This window comes from Rana temporaria, chromosome 13, assembly GCF_905171775.1.
Source record: "Rana temporaria chromosome 13, aRanTem1.1, whole genome shotgun sequence".
In the NCBI taxonomy this organism is placed as follows: Eukaryota; Metazoa; Chordata; class Amphibia; order Anura; family Ranidae; genus Rana; species Rana temporaria.
Window position 1 is genome coordinate 65,802,805 of NC_053501.1, and position 16,632 is coordinate 65,819,436.

General features: G+C 42.4%; 1 protein-coding gene across 4 annotated transcripts in view; it reads right to left on the minus strand.

The window, feature by feature from the left end:
- HECTD1 (HECT domain E3 ubiquitin protein ligase 1) overlaps window positions 1–16,632 on the minus strand; it is a 150,596-nt gene that overhangs the window by 49,278 nt on the left and 84,686 nt on the right. For all 4 annotated transcript variants that reach the window (XM_040332853.1, XM_040332852.1, XM_040332854.1 and 1 more), the window contains 10 exons: window positions 15,738–16,001; window positions 14,109–14,185; window positions 13,830–13,964; window positions 13,459–13,605; window positions 9,779–9,873; window positions 8,373–8,478; window positions 7,015–7,149; window positions 6,553–6,692; window positions 3,141–3,464; window positions 2,810–2,976 (listed from right to left, as the gene is read on the minus strand). In XM_040332853.1, coding sequence (XP_040188787.1) covers window positions 2,810–2,976; window positions 3,141–3,464; window positions 6,553–6,692; window positions 7,015–7,149; window positions 8,373–8,478; window positions 9,779–9,873; window positions 13,459–13,605; window positions 13,830–13,964; window positions 14,109–14,185; window positions 15,738–16,001 — 1,590 coding nt within the window. The remainder of the gene's footprint in view (window positions 1–2,809; window positions 2,977–3,140; window positions 3,465–6,552; window positions 6,693–7,014; window positions 7,150–8,372; window positions 8,479–9,778; window positions 9,874–13,458; window positions 13,606–13,829; window positions 13,965–14,108; window positions 14,186–15,737; window positions 16,002–16,632) is intronic.

Below are 16,632 nucleotides of genomic sequence, written 5' to 3' on the forward strand. Positions count from 1 at the left end.
TGAAAACTGTACTGATTAAATGAAAATCCTACGATCTGTTATCGGTACGAGGAACATTTTTGTGCTTGCCCCCTGGAAAATTTTCGGACTGAAATCGGTGTACTAATGATCAGATTATCGTACGATCGATTTGAAAGCGATATTTTTTTGAAAGATATTCCGATTGTGTGTACTAGTCTTAAAAAATGTCACAACATCTTTCGGACCTATCTGTCAATGGTACACAAATGTGAACACAGACATTGCATGTGATTCGCACCCACATTGCTGAGCCGATCACATGCAATATCTGTGCAATGCAAGTTCAGCCAGTTTGTATGGCTGAACTTGCATTGGTTTTGCACAAAAAATTAGCAGGGATCTTTTTTTCCCGCACAGGAATCAGATCACATGGTTGTTTAAATTACCACTCCAGCTGCACATGATTTCCTTAATTAACCGCACTGCTTTATTTAGCTGCCAGAAACAAAGAAAACACTTGGGGCCAGATTCACAAAGGTTAGCGGATCTTTAGATCCGTGTAACCTATGTGAATTAAGATCCGCCCTCGCAAGTTTGTGAGGAAAGTGTCAAATTCACAAAACACTTACCTCCAAACTTGCGACGGCGGATCCTAACTCCCCCAGCGGAATTCAAATTCCGCGGCTAGGGGAGTGTCATATTTAAATCAGGCGCGCTCCCGCGCCGATTTAAATACGCATGCGTCGTCCGGGGAATTTCCCGGCGTGCATTGCTCCCACTGACGTCAATAGGACGTCAGTGGTTGCGACGTGAGCGGGACTTGCGACGCGCGTGTTCGTGAATCGGCGTACGCAAACGACGTAGGGAATTTCAAAATCGACGCGGGAACGACGGCCATACTTAACAATACTTACCCCTGCTTTTAGCATGGGTAAGTATACGACGGGTACCGCGCTACGGAAACGACGTAAGAACACCGCGTCGGGTCCGCGTACGGTCGTGAATTTCGCGTATCTCGCTGATTTACATATTATTCAGTGTAAATCAGCGGGAACGCCCCCGGCGCCATTTTTAAATCAAAAAAAAGATCCGACAGTGTAACACAGTGTGACACTGTCGGATCTCAGCCCTATCTATGCGTATCTGATTCTATGAATCAGGCGCATAGATAGGACCAGTAAAAATCCGAGATACGATGGTGTATCTGAGATACTCCATCGTATCTCTTTTGTGAATCTGGCCCTTGGGTTTTTGTGAAATAAGGGGAAGTGCTGGGTCAGTTACCAAGCACCAGTGCTACATGGCAAGAGTATATAGCCCTGTTTAAAGCGGTCTATAGATGGATCGAAATTTGGCTGGTCCCTGCTGAAATAACCAAATTTAGATCCATCTATGGTCTTTCCCAATCAAGACCCAAGTCGACCTATTGATCAACTCCTTTCAAATGAGACTGGTGGAAAATTTGTGTTTGATCATAGCATGCAGCCAAATCGGCTGCAGTGCTGATCAGTGTATTCTGGCAGTAGAGAAGTCCTGCTGTCAAATTACAATAGCACAGCGGAGAGGATTCCTTGGTCCACCTCAAATTTGTGAATAGGGGAATCCACTTATTTTCTGAATGGCCGTCTGGCTGATCAAAAAAGGAAATAAAAAATTAATCATCTAGGACGAGCCTTAGACCCCTTTCACACTGAAGCGTTTTTACAGCGTTTTAGCGTTAAAAATAGCGCTATTAAAACGCTCATAAAACGCTCTCCATGCATCTCAATGGACCCTTTCACACTGAGTCCTGCAAGCAGCATCTTTGGAGCAGCTTTTGAGCGCTGGGGAAGAAAAAAAAAAAACGCTCTAAAAACCCCCCTCTCCATTGAAATGAATTGAAAGCGCTGTAAAACCGCCTTGCCCTTTCACACTGAGGCGTTGCACTGGCGGGGCGTTGAGAAAATTCCTACAAGCAGCATCTTTGGAGCAGCTTTTGGGCGCTGAAAAAAAATAAATAAAAAAAAAAAAACGCTCCAAAAACCACCCTCTCCATTGAAATGAATTGAAAGCGCTGTAAAAACGCCTTACCCTTTCACACTGAGGCACTGCAAATACGCCCTATAACATTAGGGTCTTAGCAGGGCTTTACCAGCACATTGGGATTGCAGATGAGGCTTCGCTCGAATAACGCCCCGGTGTGAAAGGGGCCTTAGGGAAATCATAGCTTACACATACCAGATGCCTCTGGCAGCCCAATGCAATATCGGGTGTGCAAGGGAAAGGAGAACATGTGCTGCTGGGGAGGAGGGATTAAAGGGAACCCATTACAAAACACTATACAGTTAAAGCACGTGTTCACTTTAAAAGACTAGCTATTCCAGTGAAACAAATCTTAACTGTTAAAATGCTTTGTAGCCTTCAGGCCTTTTTATGCCCATCCACATTGCCACGTCTGAAGATAATTTACTAAAAAACTGTATAAAGTTTATCCTGATTAATGCAAAGCCCGTATTTATGGGCAAATTATGCATGGTCCAGAATGGAAAACTGAGTAAATGGATTACTGTGACTACTTTAACATTAAACACAATTTTTTTCACTACTGACTGTAAAATCCAAATGATGCATTACCAATATGAGACTTCAACAAGCTTGTTTTTGTTCATGTACAAGTTAAAAAACGTGTCATTTGTAGGATATGAACTAAGCTATTTTAAGAAAGTATTTGCAGGAACCACAGAAATAAACATACTTTGTTATTTCTGGCTCCCAGTCAAAACACCCGCAACATTTTCTATCAGCACAGAGCAATGTTTTATATCAAAGTATTCAAAACTCTCCCAACTTCTGTAATGTCATACCATACCTAGCTGGTCTTCACATACTCCTGTCACAGTGCCGTACAGCTCAAAACCAGACAAAGAAAGGTAATGTGTTTGACCACTGGCATTCTTTCCGGTTTGTTTTATTCGAATATGTCGCCAACCCTGCTTTTCCTCTCTTGGAGGATCCAGTGGCCATGTGGCAGTTGACCTTGAAGACAGAAACACAAATTCTACTTGCTGATCCAAAACACTTTATTTAGAATGTAATAAACTAAGATTTCTTTACAATTAATTAGTTTTATAGTATATTTAGAAAACACGCTATTTCTATAGGTAACTAAATCAACACTTGTATTAATAACTGGTAAATACCCAGGCTCATTCAGGCTGCAGTCATCTACATGGGTATATAATGTAGTCCAATTCTGGCCATCCTTGGAGACCTGGAAGACCCAATTGCGAAGTGCAGAACGTCCATAGCCACGGGCATGACGTAGGGTGTAAGCAGATGGCACAATCCATAGGCCAAGATCAATTGCAAACCACGCACTTTTGTCATCATTTGTATGACAATTAAGAGCAGAGCTGTCACGGCTCAGAATATCCTCAAGCCTACCATATGGTAGGTTGCGGCCCTCCGAAGATGTAACTACTACCAAGCCATAAGCAGCAGGGTTTACCCACTCATAGGCAGTCCTGAAAAAAAAAGTAGAAATGACATACAACATCATTAAAAAGGAACTAAAACAAATATTTAAAACCAAGAACTAAATTGTATGCATGTTGACTTTTTTTTAACTTATACTTGAGGTTCTAAATAGCAAATACACTCTCCTGTGTCTTTAATTTAAGCAGCAAACTCAAAAGAAGAGTTATGTGAAATGTACAGTGAAGACTATCAAGAGATACGTTAACTGCAACTTATTTGAGATCATTAGATATTGCAGCTAGAAGCAACGTTTACAACCTATCTCTGAGGAAATAAAAAATTCTCCCTTGCAGTGGGACTGCCCGCACACTACAAGAGTTCAATGCTCGCTTGGATCTCTGGGGGCCAAAAAAAATAAATACGTTTTACTTACCAAATCCATTGTTCTCCTGGCAGCCAGAGCTCTCCTCTACCCCCCATGCTACAACTGTGGACTGTCCCTCAGTAAGTTCATGTCCAATGCAAGGCGGGCTCTGCATTTGTCTTGATGGAAAAATAGGACCTGCGACCGCCAGGGCTGGACTGGGCCAAAAATTCGGCCCTGGACTTCATCCAGACTGGCCCACCTTGACATGTCTCTCCCATGGCGGCCAACCAAGCCCCCTCTCCCCCTTCACTAGCCATTCTGCTTTATTAGAGTAGAACTAGTACTCTTATAGGCAGTACCAGTGGGGAAGCTAGACATTATTTCACCCGGGGCAAGGAATCGGTTCGGTGCCCCCCTTATGGAACAAGATTAGGCAGAAGTGTGAAACTCCCAGGCCATAGCTGTTGAGTCAGCTGTCTGTCCCCTCCCCCCCATGTTCCTCTGTCCCCCCCCCCGCTCTTCTGGTCTTCCCCCTGCTTCTCTGTTCCCCCCCAGGTGAGCGCTGCAGGGAGGGAGGGGAGGTGAGCGCTGCGAGAAGGGAGAGACAGGAGCGGAGGGGGGGCGGGCCGCTGTCACTGAAGCCGGCCCACTGAGCCATCGGCCCACCGGGAAACTCCCTGTAGTCCCAATGGCCAGTCCATCCCTGGCGACCTCTAGAGAATAGGACAGAAGAAGCTGTGGGGGCTGGTCTAGCAGCCCCAGGGAAGCCTGTGGTAGTGGGAGATCAAGTAAATGAATCTGCTTTTTGCAGCCCTCTTGAACTAAATGAGCATTCGATCCTTGCATTTCCAGTAATCAGAAATGCCAACCAACAGCACTAGATAGTAACCTTGGCTGTTAGAGATAACAGCCATTTTAACATACAGTAATACAGATTGACCCAAACCTAAAGTCATAAACTACATCAGAGAGCTTAAAGTGGAACTAAACTCTCTTAATCAACTTTCTTATCTGTTTACTAAGGCTAGTAGCATTTACAAAAAAATAGTAAAAAGTGTATCATATTTTTATATAAATTTCTTCAGTTGTTTCCTGGTTTCTGGCCTAGCTAAGCACTCTCCCCTGCCTGTATGCCTGAGCTAAGGGTAGATGTATTTCAGGAAATGGTACATAAATCATCTGCCCTTAACTTAAAATGGCCTTAGCTAGAAATCCTAGGGGTGTTTTTTTTAACGCGATTTCTCAAAAAAAAAAACATGGATGTATAGGTGGATTTGCTGTCACTATTAAAATAAACCAAATAACGTTTTCAGTTTGTGGTGCAGTTAAGTTCCGCTCTAGGTTTACCTCTGCTTTAACAAAAAATTAGGGAGAAGTGTGGGAAATAAGAAAAAAAAATAAAACATCTATACTCATCTATATGACTGCAGCAATGGTCCTGATGCAGCAGCTGTCCATTGATGGCTCCAAGACCAAGAACATAAGCGATCATGACCACTGAGGACTCAGTTCTCGGTCCACTCTGAATACAGAATTGTGACAGTCAGTCTCTGCTCTGCCCCTCCAGCACTCACTGGGCACCAGGCTGTGAAGGGGGAGGGAGCAGCAGGCTAAGGCTCTCAGCTGTGCACTGAGATGATGAGGCAGCTGTTAGGCTTCTGGATAGATCCAAACCTTAAAAGCCGGATCCTTCCAGAGCTTGGACCACGCTGTGACGTCAGCCAACAGTGGGCTGAATCTGAGTTACAGACTGAAGTGCACGTCTCTGATCCAAAAGAGAAATATGGCCAATAGAGCTTTGACCATACTTCTCTTTTAAGGAAAGTAACAAAAAGCATATTTGTTTCTGTAAATGTAGAAACGATGTAGCCATCTTTGCCTTAATTATAAGTGCTGTAAAAAGCTCTCCATTGCGAACATTTTTCACAAACCATCCAACAGGATCAGTTGGAGGGCAGTAGTAGTGCAATTCCTGGACCTTGTGTTGTGTAACTTCACTCTCTTCCTGGTATTGCCAATTGCATTTAAACTTCCAAAGCAGGTTCGAATCTGATTGGTGGCTGTGAGAAACTTTTCAACACTGCCAATATTTCCTACATCAGGCTTTCTGGATGCGAGAGTCAACAAGGAGCGAGTAGGATGCGTTTTAGCACCAGAAGCAGATGCTAGATTTCTGACAAAGAGGAAGTGAGGTAGACTTATGCACTAAGTTAAAAGAGCTGAGCATAAAAGTTATTGCGCCTGCCATGCATCCCCACAGCTTCACTACATTTCAAATACTGACTGGTGTTCACCTCGAACTGAATAATGAGTTTTGACATTAGGTCCACTTCAATAATGGTCAACAAGGAGTTATTTTTCCGCAATCTTTTTTATACGAAATTTTGTGCAAATTCAATGTAAAGTAGTGATTTAGATCCTGTACTTCAAATCGGTCTCAGCTCTCGGCAAAACAGTAAAGGCCCTTTTCACATGGGCATTGTCAAGCAACAAAACCAGGTGGCTGAGGTGCGTTTTTACCTTGCCTCAGCCACAAATTGCTGTAGCCACAAATCTGTACTTCAAGAAGTGGGACAAAATAAATAGGATATCTGCCGACATGTCCCATACAGGTGAATTGGGCTGTGTCGCAACCACGTCTATTGGATGCAGTTGCATCGAGGAAGAGGGGTTTTACTGCAATTTTGATTGACCACAGTTAACCTACATTTGGGCTGAAATGCCGTATATTTTTATACACACCTAACTATAGTTGAAGAGCTACTTACTTTGCATTGGTCCCAATCCAATACATGATTCCGTTATCATCAAAATCATGCTGGTGTCTGAACACACAGCTTTGCCCTTCACGCAGCTTACGCACAAAAACAAAAGATGAGCGATCAAAGTCATACCACTGTTTGGCCACCTGTAACAAATACAAAAAACACATCAGTAGTGAACGTGTACAGAAAAATAAAGATTTTCATATCCAGTAACAAAAGGTTTTACTAAACTGCAACTAAACATTTTTAGCAATGGGAAAATAATACAGTAACTGAGTATAAAAACAAGATTGTGAGCCAAGGGGACAGACTAGCATTGCATGATGCATCACACATCACTTTGCACTAGCAAGTTCTCCTGAAGACATTATTAATAAAAAAAAGCGAGCTTGTGTTTCCTGTAACCAAAAGCAAAGAGCTTTTAAGGCACAGTTGGCAGATCCCAACAAGCAACACCAAACTTACCATCTTCAGCAAATACTGTTCTAAGGACTCCACTGTAGCCAATGGCTCCATTTTAAGCATTCGACCGGTGCGGTCAATAAGGGAGGTCTCTCCAGGTGCGCGCTCCAGTCTGAACCGAAGCCTTCGAGTAAGGATCTAATCAAGACAGTAAACAAATATCAGCCTGTAATCATGCTAATGGCCATCACTCTTTGTACAGAGACCACAAAATTAAAATCATAAAAAGCACAGAAATCACTGCACTGAGAAAATTGGGTTTAAATGTCAATAGTAGTTCAGGATTGCTCACACATACAGCTGTCAGACATTCCTATACTGATAACGAGGCAAAGGAAGAAAGCTTTTTCCCAAGGTAGGAGAACAATTAAATTTTCAGTCTCGAAAGCTTTAAGTGCCACGCAGGGATGAATGCCCAAAAAGCAAGAAATCTGCCCCAAATATCAGTAGCACTCGGTGCACCGCGCAGTCTAAGCTACTTTCAGCCTCTCATACTGTCACAGGTTGCTGGCAGCTGGACTAGACGGTGCAACTGTACCTTCCACCTGCACCTAAACCCTCTAGAGCAGGGGTGTCAAACTGGCGGCCCTCCAGCTGTTGCAAAACTACAAGTCCCATGAGGCATTGCAAGGCCAACAGTTACAAGCATGACTCCCACAGGCAGAGGCATGATGGGACTTGTAGTTTCCGAACAGCTGGAGGGCAGCCAGTTTGACACCCCTGCTCTAGAGCCTCATGTTTTAGGGCTAAACTTCCAATGTGCATGAGGCCTTAAGCTGAAATCTGGGGATGATACAATTTGCATACTTACATTGAGTCAGCTGTAAAAACCCAATCAGCCTCTTTTAATGCTAAAGTCTTCCAGGTACTCTGCTGGGCATCTACCCTTCTGAAATGTAACCATAGGGGTCATTCTTACAGCATGGCCTCCATTCAGAAAATGCTTCCAAAGTGAAGAGGAAGGCTGGCAACGACGTGATCTCCAATCAGAAATTGCTTTGCATTCATTAATCAAAATGCATGGCCTTCTCTGTATGGCATCTTACCAAGCAAGCCACCACCTGTGGTTACTATGCAGACTGGCAGCCACTGGGCACAACGTCCGCAAGACTGTTGCTACTATAGTGATTTCCCTCTTCTACAGAGGTTGATCAGTTATCACATATGCATACTTAGGATTGTGCAAAGCTGTCTGTGCAAGTATGCAAAATAGTTTATACTGGATTTTGTGTTGATGCATTTGTAAAATGGAATTTAGCCAATCACTTCTACCAGTCTGTGTAAGAGTGACATACATCTCCTCATGCTAGTTGAAAGGTTCTCCCCAACCATCTACTTTATGACATTTTATATGCACTTACTTGAAGATTGTAGCTGGACCCTGGTGTGTCATACATGTGTAGTGGCAACCGCTCTATAGACTCCAGCACTGCAATCAGTTTTCGCACCAGAGCAATAGCTGGCCGACTGTAAATATACAAAGAATATTTGAATATATATAAAAAATAAGTAACATTCCTACGTGGATTCTTATGCTTCAGTAGGATTTCCTAAATTCTCGAAACAAATTCTAATATACAGGGCACGTTATTTATACAAACTATCTCAGTTGAGTATAAAGCAAAAAATAAGTTTTAGCAGACTTTTTATGGTAAAGTAGCAAACTAGCAAAAGGTAAAAGAAAGGCATGGCCCCACTGTGACTCAATTTTGATTCAAATTCAAATTTACAGATAAGTATTTTCAAAGCAGCACAAAGCCTTTCAGGAAAAAGGTAACCAGGTATTTGTTGAAGTCTTCATATGCTATATATAATTGTTTGTATGCCTTTGCAAAACAAAAAAAAAAAAAAAACGATTTTTGTAATTACTGCAAAAATCTTTTCTCCAAGTTAATTGAAGGACACAGCCATACTTTGTGATGGATGGGTTTGATGTCACCACCTACAGGAAGAGCAGGATGTTGGGATGCAACTAAACTAAAAGCACACCAAGGGGGCAGCCTTGTGGAGGTGCCCCCCCCCCCCCCCCCAAATCTGAAGGAGGGAGAAAGGCAAAAGACCGGATGGGTGCTGTGTATTTCAATGAAGAAATAAGGATTTTACGGTGAGTACAAAAATCCTGGTTACTCTTTCACTCACTTAATGACACATACTTCGCGATGGATGGGACATCGCAAAGCGGCACCAGAAAGAAGAAGGCCAGTATAAGTACAGGGAACCGCACTCCAGCGGAACTCAAACTGTCGCCTGCAAAACTTTCCGACCAAAGCTGGCATCTGCTGAGGGAGCTACGTCAACCTTCTAGAACTTGGTAAAAGTGGGAACCAGACTAACAAGTAGCCACCTTGCAAACCTGAACAACTAAAAAATAATAATAAAAATCCCAGGACGCAAGGCACCTTTGTAGGATGCGCAGTAACTTGGCTTTCAATTGTGTAAACCTGGACAACAGTGTGACAAATCCACCTGGAAATTGTGGAAGGCGAAAACTCTAAAACTTTTCAAGGGCACATGACACCACAAGTCATTGGCTACGTCACAAGTCACGTGACGTCACAAGTCACTGACTACTTCCTTGCTGCAGATGGGGGGGTTTGGCCACCTCCAGAGTGCCGCTGCTTTTAGTTTAGCTGCACCTAGCATCCTGCTCCTGTAGGTTGCAACATCAACACCATCAGTCATGAAGTATGGTTGTGTCCCTCAATGAGAGAAAGACAAAGTGGCGTTACTGTTTTTTTAGGCATGAGCTGTTAAATTTTACACACACCTTTCATCATCCTCATTTTCTGTGAATGCAGTTTTAAATACATTCACTCTCTCCACCAATTGTCCACAGTCCTCTTTGTGATCAAACTCTTCATTCTAAAAGACAGAAGCATTTCAAATTAAAGTATACGTAAAACAGTCATTAAATAGTTTGAGGTTTTTTTATGTAATTTCAAACGTTTTCAATCTTTTTAAATCTGCAGCTTTCACTAAAATAATATCTGGTAATCCTGCAATCATGTTCCTTGTTCTGGCACTTTTTGTTATGGGGTAACAACTGTTTACCAACTGTGCTCCCACATTGTACCCTAGCCCATGCATCACTGAAAACAGCTGTACCAACATGTATTGTGCAGCCATGGTCCACTATTGTCACTCTCAGAATTCTTGTCAAGAGCAATAATGTACAACCAAACCTGGAGCAAGTGTATATGGGCAAGAGGTAGTTGAATGAAACTGGAGATAATCAGTAGTGAAATGCAAAGTAATAGTTTATGATTCACAGTGTTTACATTTTTTTTAATGTAATCCAGTTAAGGTTTAAATCTACTTTAAACCACTTGCCGACCAGCCACCATCATTATATGGCGGCAGGCCGGCTCTCCTGCGTAAATCACTTTAGCTGTATGGTGGCTTGGGCAGGTTCAGTTGTGGGCGGGGGCTGCACGCTGCAGGGGCATGCCCGCAGGTTGGGCGGACTCCATGTCTGCCGTCGACCCGCGATTGACTAGTAAAGAGGCAGAACGGGTATCTGCCTTTGTAAACAAGTAGATCCCCGTTCTGACAGGAGACACCTTAAGACATCAACTGTTCCAGTCATCGTGAACAGTGAGCTCTGTCATGTCCCTGGCAACCCATCCCCCCTACAGTTAGAACACACCTGGGGAACACACTTAGGCTACTTTCACACTCAGACCGCCCGAGCGTTAGCGGCGATGTGCAGGCAAGAGCGGGGCGTTTTTAACCCCAAAGAAATGGTTAACAAGGGGTTAAAAGTGCAGCTGCAGAAGCACTTTGGCAGCGCTGCCCATTGATTTCAATGGCAGGGGCAGTTTAGGAGCGGTGTGTACACCACTCCCGCACCGCCCCAAAGATGCTGCTTGCAGGCCTATTTTTTCCATCTTGCAAGCGCACCGCTCCAGTATGAAAGCACACAGTCATTTTTACATCGATCAGTGCATTTTTAGAGCACTGATCAATATAATAATGTCACTGGTTCCCAAAAATTGTCATTTTTGGTCAGATCTGTCCGCCGCAATGTCACAGTCCGGCTAAAAATTTAAGATAGTCGCCGATTTAAGTAAAAACAATAAAAAAATAAAAGTCCCTAAATCTATCCCATAGTTTGACGACACGATAACTTTTGCGCAAACCAATCAGTATACGCCTATGGCGATTTTTTATACCCAAAATATGTAGAAGAATAAACATTGTCCTAAACTGATCAAATGCCACCAAAACAAAGCTCTATTTGTGGGACAAAAAGAATGTCAATTTTGTTTGGGTACAGCGTCGCACGACTGAGCCTATTATCGGTTAAAGCGGTGCAGTGCCGGATCTCTAAAAATGGCCTGGTCATTAAGGGGTTAAAACCAACGGCTACAAGTTTTTAGTAATAGCATATTTTCATCAATCAGGGGAACATTCCCCAATACATTGTTTGTAAAAGGTGTGTCAATTTTTTTTTCCATGTATTCACTGCTCCCTTTTCCAAATCATGCCGGGGAGGGTCTGTACTGAGGACACAGTGAGGATAAGGGAACGTGTGCATTAAAAAGGAGGGGCAAGCAAGATAGTGGCTTTGGCGCTATGCAAATAAGTAAGGAGAATGAGCCACCCACAAACTGAAACAGTGTCAATAGCGCTAAACTTAGGTTTTAAAATCGCTTTAAGGAATCACCCAGGTCTTTACAGAGCAGAGGTACTCAGACTTTTTAGGAACTGGAAGACAGTGTGTCTTTACAGACCAGACGTAAAAGTGGAGTAGAGCATGCGTATATGTGCGTTTATAGAGGGAAACAACGTTTTTAAATAAGGCCCTTTGCAAAAGTTTTTTTTTGTTTGTTTTAAATCATAACTGTGCTGGTTTAAAAGGAGGGGGCAGGCTGAGGACACCATGCTCTCTGACTCCAGCAATCATAGAAAGCTTTGAATTTGTTCATGGAATACAAAGCTGCCTATGAATGGCTGAGCACATCTTAGACAGTCTGTGTTGTTCTTGGTGTGAGATGGGAAGTCTGCCTGTGTACTGTATGCAGCAGAAGTTAGATGCAGTACATTCAGTGCTTAGTGCAAGTGTAGCACTTAGTAAAGAAAATAGTTTCTTTGGACCAGCTTGCTAAAAAGGATTTAAAGTCACCGAAAATCTGTAGTTCAGCTTTAATAAGCATTTAAAAACTTGTACACATTTTTGTTATGTACTGGGGTTAATTTTCTGGAAAAGGTAAACTAAGGCTTTAATTTTTAAAACGCCCATTGTTACTATGAACTCAGTTATTTGATGCCACCAGGAAAGCTGAATGTGTCTTAGAGCCCATTCACACAGGGGCAACACGACTTGTAGCACGACTTTGGGAGGCAACTTGGACACGACTTGAGTATGAATCATCAGGCAACTTACAAGGCAACTTCAAGTTGCTTCCAGCACAGTACAAGGCAACTTCAAGTCGCCTCCAGGACAGGAGACTTTCCAGTGGCCAATCAAACAATCAGCTCTGTGGGAGGGGGAGGGGTTTGCCTGAGAAATGTATTTTATCTTCCTGTATTGTTGCTTCAGTTAAGACAGTGATCCGACTTCTGAGGCGACTTCCATTGAAATCAATGGGTACAAGTTGCCTAGAAGTCGGATTGAAGTAGTACAGGAACCTTTTCTGAAGTCGGAGCGACTTCAGTAGTGTACATTAAGACGGCTCCCATTCACTTCCATTTATTTTCTCGACCGCGCGACTTGGGGCAACTTGGGGCGACTTGAAGTCGGATCCCGGGTCGCCCCTGTGTGAACCGGCTCTTAAGCAAGATCATTCAACAACAGAGATATCAGAGTGCTTCCCACATGACATTAAACTTTAGAGTCAAGTCAAAGTCTAATGCAGCGTACACACCATCACTTTATGTGATGAAAAAAAATGACGTTTTTAAAAACGTCACTTTAATTGACTGTGTGTGGGGGAAAACGTCGTTTTATGTCTTGTAAAAAACGACCAAAAAAAATTGAAGCATGCTTCAATTTTATGTGTCGTTTTTCAAAAGTGCACTTTTTACTTCACAGAAATTGACCGTGTGTAGCAAAAAACGTCGTTTTCTAAGACGTTTTTTCATCCACGCATGCCCAGAAGCAAGCTTCAATGGTAAAACGTGGTGGAACGTAACCTCACTTTGCAAGATCATTGTGAGAAAACGATGGTGTGTAGGCAACTTCGTCTTTGAAAATTTAAGTTTCAAAAACGTCGTTTTTTACTTCACAGAAAGTGTCGTTTTTTTTCATCACATAAAGTGATGGTGTGTACGCGGCATAAGACAAAGTAAAGCAAAATATTAGGACAAACATAAGTGAAAAAAAAAAAAGTCTTGGTATTCCAACTTTTGCACAGACTCGCTTGAGATCAGTTCTCTTTACCATTCACTTTTTTCACATTTAAAGAAAGTTGACCATAATTATAGCAAGATAACTTTGTCACATACATTGTTTAGCACAGTAAGCAAGGCCTGGACCAGACCACTGCTGCACATTTCATAAGGAGATATGGTATTTTCATCCTTCAGTAACACAATAAGGTTCTCCAGGGCTGTTTTCATTAAATCTCTCCATGTATTCTCTCCTTCAATACACTGCAAGATATACGGGACAGGGTTTAAGAGAAGGGGAAACAAAAACCAAAGGTAGTCTAAAGTATTTAGATATAAATTTGATTGCCTTAATTTCAACATACAAACATCTCACCAGGCCTCAGTATAACAAGTCAAAGCCATAATAAACATGTTGGCAAAAAATAAATAAAAATATACCAATCCCCCCAAACAGAAAAAATGTACTTTACCCAGTATACACTGACCTGTCTGTTTGTGTGGAGCTCCCAGGAGGATTCAAGCTGTGTAGCAATATTTCTCAATGTAACCACCACACCACGTGGCATGCTCTCCACTGCTTTGAAATGATCATCATACAAATCTCTGGCCATTGTCCGTACCTTTCGAGATACAAACATTTAGGAAAAGCAAATAATTACTGCACAAAGGAGCCATTTAATAAACTAGTGTGACACATTTAAGTACTTTATCCTACTACAGTACCGAACCTAAAATAAAACTACTACGTATCTAGTGTACTGTACCTTCTGTTTTGTTTTCTCCAGCTTGGACTTGAGCTTTCTACCTCTCTTCCCTGTCCAGCCAGTAACAAACTCTGAACCTGAAAGGAAAACACAAGTCATGAACTGTTAAACTACAAAACAAAAAGGAAGCAAAATGCTGCGGGTACTGATCAAGGCTTATATAACTTATAAAAACCAGGAATGAGTGCCCAGGTTCTTGGCAGATCAGTCCTAAAAATAAGAACAAATAGAGCTGCGCCACCGTTAAATCACACATAACAATATTTATTTGAAAGGATGGAGGGATTTCCCACCAGAAGCAATTGGCACATTTAGTCTGTAACTGGGCCTAGTCATAAAATAAAGCTGGCAATACACTGATTGAAGTTGTCCAGTTCCGAAGAGACTGGGTAAATTTGAAGCAATGTGTTGTCATCCCCCTTCGAAGGGAGGGAGGGGATTTCTCCATCTATCGAATTTGAATCAGTGTATGACCCGTTTAAGAATACTCCTTGAGTAAGCCCGGTCATGGTGAAATGTGTTGGTGGAGTGGTTTGCATCCTGCAAGAGATGTGTATATTCGTTCAATAAACTAGGAATATCTGGGATTTAGCAGTGGTGTAGCTCTACTTTTTTTTTTTTTAACAGAGCTTTGAAAGCAAAAGCAGTCAAGTGTTTATAAGTGCCAATTTTCTTTGCTGTTCCCTTTTCCTAGTATGCAGCACTTACCAAGCGAGAAAAAAAGTACTACACAAGGTAGTGACAAGGCGGACTTTTTCAGGCAATCACAGGGACATAGGGATTTAGAAAAATATAAATTTAATTGCAAAAATTACATACAATAACTTCAATAAAATACAATGAAAAAGTACAGGGTATACATTCACAAGCAATATTTTATTTCGTCTCGCCTACGCGTTTCGCCTAACGGCTTCTTCAGGACGAGTTTGAGAGAGAGTTTTTGACAATAAAGTATTGCTAGTATCATAAGTCAATAAGACTGCTAGCCATCCACGTGCATCGAAAACCGATTGGAATCACAGATGTACAGAAGGTATATAGCTTGTGAGAACAAACTCGGGGCAGCCTAATAGGAAGAGAAAAGAAATGGGCGTGCAGCACAGGCTACCCCCCCCCCCCCCCGGACACACGATATTCCTTCCTTGCCGAGGTCTCCAATTCTTTGGTTTGTCCTCTAGTGGACATTGCAGTGTGGCTGCCTAGTATGTGGATCTAATTTCCATCCTGGCTTCTTTCCCCTGCTCCGTGCCTCATTGGTCCTGGTCTGTATTGGCTCTCGTTTTACGTCAGAACCTATCTATTTATGTAATTTTGATACATTACGGTCTGCCGCCAACTATAGGAAACCTTCTTTTCTCTTCCTATTAGGCTGCCCCGAGTCGAGACGAAAGAAAATATTGCTTGTGAATGTATACCCTGTACTTTTTCATTGTATTTTATTGAAGTTATTGTATGTAATTTTTGCAATTAAATTTATATTTTTCTAAATCCCTATGTCCCTGTGATTGCCTGAAAAAGTCTGCCTTGTCACTACTTTGTGTAGTACTTTTTTTCTTGATTCAATATTTCGGATGTTGGCAAATGTGAGTGCCTTTATGTTTCCCCCTCCCCTTATCTTTTTGAACGTACCAAGCGAGGTCTCTGCAGTGAAAGAGTGCTTGGTTCCACGGTTAGATTCAAACACGAAGCCTGGAAGGTCCTCTTTCAATATGGTTGCTTGCTGCCCATCAGAGTTGTGAATGGCAATTTCTCCATCTTTTAAACAAGTGAGAGACCAATTTCCGACTGTTAGCTTGCTTGGTCCAGGCATTGATAATATTGGCTGGCTGGAAGTAGAAGGCTTAACCTGGCTACGTGCCCGCTGTAGCTTCTCTAGAAATTCACTTCTGCTTTCTACAAAGATAAGAGAGAAGAGATAGTTTTTTTAGTGAAGAAAGCAAAAAGCATCAAACAAGACTGGCAGGCATAATAATTGTACCTATCCACAAGAAGAGAAAAGCAACTAATATTACATCTGTAATAGTAAAATAAATGGCATTACTCCTAAACATGGATTTTTTGTACAGTTTCTTACAGGAATGCATACACTATTGGGCTATGCAGCCACCCACAGTCCGACCCTACATGACTTTAAACTCTAAGGCCCGGATTCAGGTAGAGCGGCGTATATTTGTGCCAACTCTGAGAGGCAAGAGCAGTATTCACAAAGCACTCGCTCCCTACGTTGCACCAGCGTAACGTAAATTGGCCGGCGTAAGCCCGCCTAATTCAAAGTAAGAAGGAAGTGGGCGTGATCCATTTAAATGAAGCTTGACCCCATGCAAATGATGGGCCGAACGAACGGCGCATGCGCAGAATCACATCGAATTTACTCCCCAAGATACGACGGCTCCAATGCCTACGACGTGAACGTAACCTATGCCCAGCCCCATTCACGTACGACTTACGTAAACAATGTAAAATACGATGGCTGTTCCTACGTCCATACCTTTGCATGGGATGCGCCTCCTTATAGGTGGAATAA